The 12,449-nt window shown below is 36.2% G+C and overlaps 1 protein-coding gene across 12 annotated transcripts in view; it reads right to left on the bottom strand.

Annotated features, from left to right (window-relative positions):
• LOC105081961 (sodium channel protein type 2 subunit alpha) overlaps nucleotides 1–10,073 on the bottom strand; it is an 81,675-nt gene extending 71,602 nt beyond the window's left edge. For all 12 annotated transcript variants that reach the window (XM_074363804.1, XM_074363809.1, XM_074363813.1 and 9 more), the window contains exons 1-2: nucleotides 9,767–10,073; nucleotides 8,746–8,864 (exon numbers count right to left, since the gene is read on the bottom strand). In XM_074363804.1, the coding sequence (XP_074219905.1) occupies nucleotides 8,746–8,864; nucleotides 9,767–10,033 (386 nt within the window). In that variant the 5' untranslated portion in view covers nucleotides 10,034–10,073. The remainder of the gene's footprint in view (nucleotides 1–8,745; nucleotides 8,865–9,766) is intronic.
• Nucleotides 10,074–12,449: the final 2,376 nt, after the last annotated feature.

Here is a 12,449-nt window from a genome sequence, read left to right as displayed (position 1 = left end):
GAAACTGACAAAAATTGAACAAGAGAATTCAACCATCTCTCAGTATCCGTGGGAGACTGGTTCCAGGACCCAGCGGATACCAAAATTTGTGGATGCTCAGGGCCCACAGGGCCCTCTATAGCTGTAGGTTTTACATCCTCGATTCAACCAACCACGGATCCTGAACATTGTACAACGTCTACTGCTGACTGAATCTGCGGGTGCAGAACCTGTGGATATAAAACCCCTGGATTCGAAGAGCTGAGTGTAACTGAATGCGTTGTAACTCCATCCTAAGGGTTTCTTAGGTGGAACATCTTCAGTAAGATTCTAAGTGGAATATATAATATACAGTAATTGCTCATTAAATTCTGAATAGAAAGATAAGATGGCTGGTGTTAGTACTGGCATTTCTTGGGATTGTAACTGTGGCCCAATTACTTATTAATTTCCCTAAGCTTTGGTTCACTTTGTTATAAAAGTGAGAAAATACCATTTCACAGGATTTCTTTCAGGATCAAATTAGTTAAAATATGTTACAGCTACTACAATTTAATGTGCCTTGTACATGGTAGATACTCAATAAATTGCTTTCCTAATTTCCTGAATCAGAGAGGACACTACTTAAAACCAACATGTGGTTTGTTTCACTTTACACCACTTTGCCTTTGCAGACATAGTCAATGCCCTTCACTCTCTTTTATGTTGAAAAACAGCAACAAAAACTCTTTAAGAAAACATTCAATAGTCAGATAGTTGAAATAATTTTTTTTCATGTTTAATAAAAATCACAAAAAGGATTTGTTGTAGTTATGCAAAACAAGAGCCTTACTCAATCTGGATTTAGAAACAATAAAAATTACAGTGAATAAATGCTATTAATATCCCATCTTGCTCTTTATTTTTATTATAAATCTTCACATTACTTACACATAGCAAAATATCAGCATGATTTTAAGTGCAGTAAAATACAACAGTGAATAGCCAATGTTGTGTTAATCTATAGAGGAAATTTATTTGCACCTACAGCTGACTTTAGTCAAAGCAATCATTGATTTTTCATTTTGACTAGCAGTGATATAAGGCATATGCTTAATTCTCAGCTTGTTCAAATGCATCCACATGAAAAGTCGTAAGTGAATGATGTGGATCAGCCACGTGAGGGCACTACAACCTAGAGAACACAGAAAAACACCATTTCAAAGAAGAAACACATGTTTTTCCTTTATTGCTAGAAACAAACACAAAATAAGATAAAATTAAAGATGACTTTCTATTAGTATATAAAGCTAGAAGACCCTTTGTGTCTGTGTCTGTTAGCCTGCTAGGCCCTGTAACTCCCCATGGCAGAGTGGCACCATTCAAAATACAAGGTTCCCAGCCTCAAACATGCACAGTCTTAAATTTCTCCACTTCACTGTACTTCCTACTCTGCAAAGATAATTTCAAATATTTCCAACTCTCATCTCATCTCCTCCTTCCTTCCCCATTTCAAACTGATGACCTTATTTCCTACTTCACTGAGAGAAGAGATAGCATCAGACTGCCACATCTTTACTTCCCACTCCCAAACTGACAAACCTTTCTGTGCTGGGATCCTTTCCTTCCTGTTTCAACGAGGGTAGTTTTCAATCCCTCTACCCATACTCTGGACACCTCCCACTGGTCCAGAACACTTCAGAAATCTCTTCTCTCTTCCTTCTCTTATCTTTAGTAACTCCCAGTTAATCCACGTTTCCCTATCAACACAAACTTGCTTAAGCCTCTCTTATATTGGAGGAAATAAAAGAGAATACTTTCCTGTAATCCACAATCTTGTAACTACTCACAGCCCCACTTTTCTTTTCCATTTCACAGTCAAACTTCTTGAAAGATATGTTTTTCTTTAATTTCCCTCATTTTTCTCTCACATTCTCAGCCAACCAGTTTTCTTTCTAGAATATGACAAACAACTTCATGTTCACTGAAAACAGAAGGATAATTTTGAGTTCTTATTTGGTTTGCTCTCTCAGCAGCATTTGACAAGCAATTATTCTTCTCCCTTTCATTACACTCTCTTACTTTTGTTTTCTTGAGGTCCCAATCCTTTGATTTTTCATGCCTCAGGGCAACACTTTTTTGGTATCCTTTGAAATATTTCCCTTTTTTAAAAGAAGGGCATAGGATATCCAAGCCATTTCCCCCTCTTCTGCTATATTTATCCTAGTAGAGCTCATCAACAAACAGCTCCAAGTACCATTTACATATCCACTGATCTCAAGTATTTCTTTCCAGGCTAGACCTCTCTTCTGAACTCCACACACCCAATTGTCCATATTATATCTGCACTTATGTATACGTATCTCATCAACACCTCAAATTTTTTTGTATTCTAAAACTAAACTAAAAATATTTTCATTTTATCTCTCTGCTCCCCTTAAATACTGCTCCTTTGAACATCTCTGTATCACAGAAAATGTCTCATGATCCAGCCAGGAACCTAGGAGCAATCTCACATTTTTCTCTTCCCTAAACCTCCACAATCAACTCAACACCAAATACTGTCAATTCTACCTGCTATCCCTAGACTCAGTGCACTTTCTTTTCCAATCCTCATATCACTACATAGTCCAAGTGTCCATCAAATCTAACCTAGATTACAGCAATTTCATTCAAACTGGCCTCTCTAAATCCATGTCTGGTTCCTTTCAATTTTTTTCACACTGTACCAAAATGATCTTTGTAAATGTAATTTGGACCATTTCAATAACTTTCCTCTACTCTTAGGATGATGATCAAATATCTTAACAAAGAGTGAAGAGTTTAGGAGATCTAACTCCTGTCTACTTCTCCAATTTCATCTTCTTTACTCTTCATTCCACTCTCCCAGTCCAATATTATTATAATTGTTTTAGGTCATGAAATGAAACATGTTCTTACTCATGTCAAGGTCCTCACAAATATCAATTCTTTTTCCAGGAAATGCTCTCTACTTCACTTTAGCCAAGTCATACTTTTTCTCTAGTACTCAGATTAAAAGTTATTTTCAGTAAAAAGCTTTGCACAATAGCACCTTGGGCTTCAGCAAGTTAATTCTTTAAGGCTCAGTTTTCTTATGTAAATGAAGATAATACTATTAATACTTTCCTTAGAGGATACAGTTATTTTTATTACTATTAATCATTTATTAATTATAAAAATGTAGGGCATTTCTTTATTATTCTTAAGAAAGGGAAAGCCATTGTTTGTTCTGTTCAAGGACTTTGCAATAATATATAATATTCAGAGAAGTTGCAGAGAAAATTTTAACTAAATATGTATATGAACTAGAGGTAGAATATAGTTTTATGTAAGATGTTTTCTAACATAAAAACAGAGAATTCAAAGCAAAGTAGATAGGCCTCTTTTTACACATTGGTGCATATGTGTGAGACAGCAGAAATATTGACTAAATGTCATATACATACATACATATATATATAGAGAGAGAGTTAACTCTTGAGTTGTTTAATTTTGTTATTAACAAACTCCTAACTATGTGATAATATGTGATAACTTTTGAGCATTGGAAGCAGGAGAAATAGAAATCATAAGTTGTTTACCCTCCTTTCCCACAGATCTATGTAATTCTTGCATGGAAAACCGTGATGTTTTTGATTTCTACATATATCATATAATTTTGGGATAAGCTCACTTCTTATTTAATGAATTAGTAAATTGGAGCCACTGAAAATAACCTTTGAAATGCACAGACAGATATTGGTAATGCCCTAGTACATTATTTATATCTGAGGGTTTAGAAATCAGTTTTCTTCTGTTAGGTGGAAATTGCAAAGCATATTGAGCTGAGAATCAAAAACCTAGTCTGAAGTTTTAGCTCTGCCACTTAAATAAAATGTAGCCTTAGAGAAAGACTAAACATGTCTGGACTTCAAAGAACTCATCGCAAATTGAGAAGGTTGGGACTGACCACATTATGCTTCTGTCATTTAACAGCTCCTAACTCTAGTGCTGTATAAGCATTCTGTTTGCAAAATCAAGCCTCAAGAAAGTAGTGATTTGTAAGACTTCTTTGTGGAATTCCTTAAACAATATGAGAGTTTTCCTTTGCTAATCTCGCAGCAGCAGCTGCTGCTAGAATTGTAACTACTACTGCCAACAATAGCTGTCTTAGCTACCATTTATTAAGTTCCTACTAAGTGCTAGTTATGGTGTCAGGTAGTTACATATATTTATTATTACTGATTTGTAAATTATGATTGCAATTTTATAGATGGAGAAACTGAGATTCAAAAAGTTGGAGTAACTTGGCCCAAGGTCATAGAGCCAGAAAGTAGATCTCAGAGGTGGTGTTTGCAATCAGGTTTCCTGACACCAAAAGCTGTTTTTTTTATTTTCCTATTCTGTGTGAATGATAGGCAGTTCTGCATTATTGTGTGATTTGGAGTGTTTCAGATCTTTGCCATCGCTTTAAATACAATCTGTACACTAACATCTCTCAAAGTTATACCTCTAGCCCAACTCTTTCCTGAACTCCAAACTTGCATTACATTTAACTCTTCAATTCCCCCACTGAATAATAGTCACTTCAAAAAAGTATGCTCAGGTTTAAACTCTTCTTTTTATTTTTTAAAGTGGTAGTTTTTATTTATTTATTTATTTATTTATTTATTTATTTATTTATTTATTTATTTATTTAGGAGGAGAGGTAATTAGGCTTATTTATGTATTTACTTTTTAATGGAGGTGCTGGGGACTGAACCCAGGACCTCGTGTATGCTGAGCACCCACTCTACCACTGAGCTATACTCTCCCCCAAATCCAAGCTCTTGATTTTACCCAGTATATCGCTGCACCTGAAGTTGTCCCAAGCTCAAGCAACTGCATTTTTCTTTCTTGACCAGACTAAACTCTTGGAGTCATCCTTAGCTCTGTTCATTCCCTCACACCCCACATCTAATTGCTCAGCACATCCTGTCAGCAGTTCTGAAAAACACATCTAAATTTGATGATATTTGTACCCTTATTGTTTCCACCATAGTCCAAGCCATCAGCATCCCCTGCCTTAATAATGGCAGTAAGTCCCCAATCTATCTTCTTGCTTCCACCGTTTGCCCCCAGTCAGTCTATTCTCTACCCAGCAGCCAGAGTGATCTTTTATAGATTTGAGCCAGGTGATGACATTCTTGTGCTGAAAACCCTTCAGTCATCTCTCCCCATCTCATTCAGTGTAAACTTGGTGTCCTCACCATAGCCTACAACTTCAGTCCTGACCTCTGCTCTCACTGACCTCATCCCCTCCTACTCCCTGCCTTTTCCACTTCTCCTCTGGGTTCCATGCTGATTCTTGAACATACTTCCACTTCATACTTTGCCTTCACAGTTGCTACTCCCCTTTTTCCTTTCTATGTCTCACTCCCTCACTTCCTTTGGAACTCTACTCAAATGCTTTCTTTTCAGAGAGGACTTCCCCGATTATATGATCTAAAACAGTACATTGCCACACTTCTTTTTTTACACTGTTCTATTTTTCTTAATAGCCCTTATCACTAGCTGACACTAGCTGATTTATTTTTATTATTTTCTCCTCTCAAACACACACATACACATGGATGTAACTACATGAGAGTAGGGACTATGTTTGGCACAACGTTGTATCCCAGTGTCTAGAAGAATGTCTGCCACACAGTAGGTACTCAATAAACATCTGCAAATGAACAAGTGAATGAATAACAAATGCAAAATACAGGAGAGTGTATATTAAGCTAAAATAATAAAAGCTGACATGAAACACATTTAAAATTCTAATAGGGAATTTTAGGAATATGGACTATTTTTGACTTGTTTACCATCAGAAAATATAACCATATTTTATTTAACTATCAAAACAAGATAGTAGGCACATCAAAAACATTTTCAGTTTTCAAAATATACCCTGGCGAAAATATAGTAAGCATAAGATTTTTCTGCCAAAATCAAGGAACAAAGCTAATTTGATATGCAACAGCTCCTAATGAATATAATAGCTTTTTAAGAAACAAGTCAGGATTTTAGTTGCAAATAGAGATACCAGTCTAGAGTTAAAATACAAATTTCTTTATTGTGAACGGCCATTTTCATGATTATAAACTAATGATAATAAATACACAATGACCCCTTAACTGTGTCCGAAGCCCACCTTTACTAACTCCAAGCATTTTAAACTTATAGCAAAAGGCACTGGGCTTGAAGTCAGAAAACAGTGACTTGAGCCTACGATTTGCATTATGAGAAATAAGACCAAATCACTGGGGAAATCCTCTACAAGCTGTATTATTTACATTAAAGTTTACTAGGATCTCCAGTCAAATGTGCATTATCACCAATAGACTGAAGAACTGTCTATCTTAGACTATTAGTCCACCTGCCTTTTTTCATATTTCTACTACAAGGTGCGATACCTGAAATATAATTTAATTCAGGCAGTCAGAGATTTTAAAAAATCTATTCTACATTGGAAGAAATATGTAGCTGTAAGCCCTTTGTAAGCTTCTAGGAGAGCCAATTGTTCAGTTTGGCAAACCTGGCTGCCTTCCCATCTCAACTTGCACTGCAGACCTCTTAACAACTTTTGACCACTGGAAGTTTTTTTTTCTTTCTGGGAAGCAAGCACAAACCCTCAAATTCAAATTATATCTTGATTCCTAGGGAGCTCCCACCATAAACTCAGTCCTCAGAGTCTCGGATCAGAACTTCTAAAACTTCCCTTGTCCTCTACTACTGTGAGTCTCTTCCCAGAGGGTTGTAAGTTAGGGTTCAAGGGTTCCCTAACCTTTAGAATTTTTTGTAGTAGAGATGATAGCTTTCATGAGATTTTCAAAAAATATATATTATCTCCCTACAAAAGTTTTAAAACAAAACAAAAACCTGCCTTTTTCTTTAATATTAGGCTTTCTTAATTTTATCTTATCATTCAGATCCCAAACAAAATAGATTTTTCTGACCTATTCAAACTTTCCATTTTGTTTTGTATCTGATTCTCCAACCTCTGTCTCATTCGTCACTTTTTATTCAATATATACTCGCCCAGTATTGACTACAAACAAAGCATTGGGCTAACTCTGAATTTTCCACATAATTTCATATATAAATTGTGTTTACATAGGGATGTACAATTATTTTTAAATATAATGAATAATTAATGGAAAGATTTATTCAGTGCACAGATTTAAATACACAAACAGACTAATGGACCATAATTTATAGTTCAGGAGACCCAAATCTAAATCTGTTTTATTATTCATTCCTAAAGCTAACTCTAAGACATTTTTTTCGGGTTTTCTTACTTGAAAAACAGAAGTAAGGAATCATTATTGCTTAAAATAATTCACAAGAAATTATTAAATCTTAAAACATAAAATGAAATTAAAATACGTTGATGTTTATGCAAAACTGAGGAGGGACGAGAGTAGAATGACCTAAAGATTAAAAGGAAACTAAATTCCAGAATGCCATGCTTCTAAACACATCACTTGCCACATTGCCAGGCAAGTCTGGGGATATGCCTTACAGCCCCTCCACCCAGAACTGTGATGAGTTCCCTGTACCAAGCTTATTCTATCTCTTGAATTCCTTATCTTATCTAATTCCCTACCATATTCAATTCAAATATTTTCTGGGCTTGCTAGGGGGAGCAAGCTTTCATATTGTAAGCCTTAAAGCCAGGCCCTGGGCTGACCATGTTGTAAATTGCAGGCAATGACTCTTTCCAATTAGGAAAACAAAATTTATAGTTGTCTTATCTGAGACTTTGTTTAAATTTCAGTTTCCCCTTCCTTACCTTTGGTTTCTGATTCAAATCAGTCCCTTATCCCAAGGCTTCTGTGCTCTTCTTAGAAATGCCCCTGCCTGGCACAACCCCAGTCTTCCAAACCTTTGCTTCCTTGGTTTTTCCAGGGCTGGCTGTCAGTCAAACCACTGTCCATGGACTGGAATAAAACTTCTCATTCACAACTACTCTATTTAACTTCCAGAAGTAAATCAAATTACCACATCCCACCAAGGTGTCATCAGTCCCATTTCAAGGAAGTAGATACTTCATGAGGATAATGAAGCATGAAATGAGGATGTATATGGAAAAACAGACATTAAGCCTTTGGAAAGAGATAATTGTAGCAGGACCTGTGACTTGAATAAAAGATAGGAACAACTGACAAAAAAAGAAAGAAAAAGAAAATAGAAAATTAATGGGAGTGCTGCTGGGAAAAGAATTTGAAGAAATATTTGAAAGGCTAATGTGTATACAGTCATAACTGTAACATTTGCTAACTCAAAGCTTTCAAACACTCAGATGAAAAGCAGAAAGGAGTAAACTTCAGACCAAAAAGATATAAAATTGTGTAATTCAAATTATGCATATATTTTCCAAATATAAAAGTAGTAAAGAAAATTAGCTCATGGAGTTTACCCATTATATAACATTGTAAAATTTGAAGACTTCTAAAAGGAGAGCCTGGTGATACTATCAAAATTAATGGAGAAATCTTGGATGTAGCAGGCAATTCAGAAGGAAGCAGAGGAGGAAAGAAGAAAGAAAGGAGTAATGAGTCAGATAGAGAAGAAATACTCAGAAGATGGGGAAAAGTGGTTCACTTACCTATGATTCCATTTTGCAATATGCTAACTGTTGAGTAAGAGGAGGAAAAAAGCTCATAACATTGCCAACTACATGTATTTTTGAAAAATTCCCAACTCAATAAGTCAGCCAAAGAGCAAAATCATATTAGTGACTATTTGAAAAAAGGATATGAATGTACCAAAATCTTAATAGCTAATTTTCTAATAGGATTGAAGGGAGTTAAAATGTATAGGGCAGGGGTGGCACTGAATCGAGAGATTGCTTTCCCTTTATTCAATACTATAAATGTCTGAAAAAGAAAACAAACACATTAAACAGAATTATTATTAAAATTAAGAATTAAGAACATTTTAAGAGAAAAGTGAGACCATTTTTTAGAAATAATGCCTTATAAAATAATATAAAATAATATAATAATATACTAATTGCCAATGTATGACATGATGCTATGTGCTTTCTTTCTAAGCGCTATAAACTCTCCTAAATTTAGTAAGTGACATGAGTATTTAAACAAGAAAATAAAGAAAATTTGTAGTCAGTGCCATAGGAATTCTTAGCATCTTTATCAAGCTTTAATATCAGTATTTTAAAGCTGTATTTATAATTCACAAAGACCTCAAAAATGAGACTCTGACTACTTCAGTTAGATAAAAATCTTCTCACAAGAACTTCAGGGTTTTCCAGACGTGTTGTTTGACCAAATTCTTTTTTAGGCACTTAAAACTCATCCGCTTTTATTTCTTTCGGAGAAGAGCCATGGAATGGGTAGAGTTTATGGTATGAAGGAATAAACCTACTGAAGATAAAAGTACCTTAGGTAGAGCTGGAGATTGTAAAGAGGAATTTGGACACTACTCGTGGAAATAATTTTTTTAATGCGTAAAAAACAGTCTCTTCATCTTCACTTTTTGCTTCCCCACACTGTAAGGGGAATAGACTTTTGCCCTTTCTCATTTCCCCAACTGCAGAATGCCTTTCAGTTCTCTGCCTGTCCCAGACACGGGTTCAAATGGGTGCTTCCAAAAGATTTCTAGGATAACAAGGCCATTACATGGTTAAGCCCATCCAGTGCCCTAGTGATACTTCAGACAGAGAGAAGGAGGCACAATATTCTTCACCACACATCCCCGGGACTAGCCAGGGACTAATTAAGAAGTAGGGGAAGTAAAGGCAACTTGACTAAGTACTCACTTTCTTATTGATATAGTACGGGTCCAGGTCCTCCAACGGTTCTGACACCATCTCTGGAGGGATGTCTCCATAAATAAATGGAAGGGATTTTCCTGCTTCCAAGTCACTATTTGGCTTTGGGCCATTCTCATCATCCTCATCTTTGCGCTCCTGTTTGGGTCTCTTAGCTTTCTCTTCTGCAATGCGTTGTTCAATAGCAGCAAGGGATTCCCGGGTAAAGAAGCGGAAGCTGTCAGGTCCTGGCGGTACCAGCACTGACTGTGCCATCTTTTCATCCTGCTCCTTTAATCACTGTTTAGCTCCTTGCATAAGAAAGTGCTTTGGAAACAAGAGAGAAACAGAGAAAAAAAAGCAGTGGTCATTAGGATAAAAGGTGACTGTGGCAATTACACGGTATTGAGATAAAATATATAAACCAAGCTATCTGCAATATTTTACTAAGGAAGCTGCACTTGGCGTTCAGGGGATTCTCATGCATGCATTCATCTGCTTGCATGGAGATCTGTCTTTCACATTCAGTAGGTGTCTATGAGGTAATCTAATCTCCCACTCCCAAAATGTTTTAAGTGAAAATATCCAATTCAAAGCTCAGAAATGGAGGATACTGATTTGTGCTTGCTCTTTCACTTGTGTGAATATTTTGGCAGCCATCTTTTTCAGCATCCTCTCTGAAAATATATCAGAGATCCATAACAAGAGATGAATAATCACCCAAAATTGTAGAATCTGGGCTGTGTGAGGCTCTTGCATGTACCTCTCCATTTTTTTCCATGTTCCCTTTGGCCTACTTTTCCACCTTTAAGAGCTTATTCAGAATCAACGCACCTGGTAAAGAGCTCTGGAAATCCTAAAATGCCAGGCTGTGGAAAGATAGGTAGATACTGCCTGAAAGCAAGGGAGCGGGAAGGAGCAGGGGATGCCCGATTGCGTTTGGAACTGCTAGGAAGCTGCACAGGAAGGGATCCAGCTCCTGCCAAACCAGGCAGGAAGTCACCCACGTCAGAGGTCTGGAGCTTGGACCCCCTGGTTTAGTAACCTGCTGCTAGCTAGTGTAATTGCTTCTTAAATTAACAAATTTTCAGTACCTTAGGAAATACTGTAGAGATAGCTCATTTTCTCAAATAGTGCCCATTTCTTAAAAAATCACCAAGTAGATTTGGACTTGGAAAAAATTATCTAAGTTTAAGATAGTTTATCTTTTAAGTGAACTCCAATTATGTTGGTCTTTGTGATAACATAAGTGGAGTCTTACTGTATTCTAATCATATTTTACTGGACTAACATATATAACTCAACAGAGCACACCAGTTATTCCAAATGTTATCTCTGAACCAGTGGCAGGAGTCTCTATGTTTTTTGAAATAATACAACTAAAATCTTGACTCCTGAATGCCATCTGTGTACAATCACTTATTTATTTTTCCTTCTTTTTAAAATAACAATCCATTTTAACCCCTACCCTACAGGAATGAGAATTACCATTTAATTATAGGAAGTGCATTTTCTAAGAGTAAAATTCATTCATATCCAGAGCATTTCTGCAGCATATGCCAAATCAAACAGGGAAATTTAAAATAACATAAGTTACTGTACCATTTCCATTTTTCTTTTTGAAGTAGACCAGGACCTTTCAGCCACCAGCTAGCAGACTGCCCTCTCAGTATCACAGTACCACCAAAACATCCCTCATTTTCCTCACCCATCCCCAGAGACCCTTAAGCCTAGCGACAGGCATATGCATGAAGAAGGTCCCTGTACACTTCAGGAAGGGACCTGCCATGCCTGGATGCTCTAACAGAAGAGACATGCTAAAACATGCAGCCAGCAGCTTCAAAATGAAAGTGGTCCTCTGCAGATTCCCCCAAGGATTTTTACTGTAAAGGTAGAGAAGCATCACAGAGAATAAGCATAATAAGAATATTAAAACATTACCCCTGCAGAATCTTTTACACCAAGAGTTTAGGATTGATAAGCTGGCACCAAGAAGACTGCAGCTAAAATTCCATCATGCTTTTTTTCTTTTTATCTTTTTTTTTTTTTTTTTTTTTTAATTCTCCTTCAAAGACCACACCTAACTTCCTGTAAAAGGATTCTGGTAGCTGAAGTAAGAACAGGCATTTCCTGTGCGGGGACTACAAAATGGCATTACTATAACTACCACTAGAGGGCGGAGGAACTGTGAAGAGAAACCTCTCAGTGTACACACACAGGCATTTTTGAAGCAGCCCAAAGCTCTCAGCAATGGAGCTCTGATCTACAGCCTTTTAGAATAGAACGTTAAGACTTTGCTGATTTCAATTATTAATTTTGTTAACCGATAATTCTTCTGTTCATGCTTTTAATTTGCTAACCCAGAAGTCATTGAATCGATACAAACAATTCAAATTAAAAGTAAAAAGAAAGTAAATAATGAAGCATTAAAAATAAAAATTCATAAAACATCAGTTACATTAATGAAAGTCTTACACACATGGAGTTTAACATTAGACCTACCCCAGAGTATCTGAAATCCATTAAAGGGCTTTGCTAGTTCAACAAAGAGATAGCTTTTGTGCTATCCAAGTTAACTTTCCCTAGAAATAAAATTAAACTGATGGTACATCAATCTTATATTATCTCTAATTCAAATGACTGAAAAGTGACCAGGAAAAAAAAAAACCTGAAAGCCAGTGGGATACTAAAT

This window comes from Camelus bactrianus, chromosome 5 (assembly GCF_048773025.1).
Source record: "Camelus bactrianus isolate YW-2024 breed Bactrian camel chromosome 5, ASM4877302v1, whole genome shotgun sequence".
Lineage (NCBI taxonomy): Eukaryota > Metazoa > Chordata > Mammalia > Artiodactyla > Camelidae > Camelus > Camelus bactrianus.
This window is presented reverse-complemented; position numbering and strand designations above follow the sequence as displayed.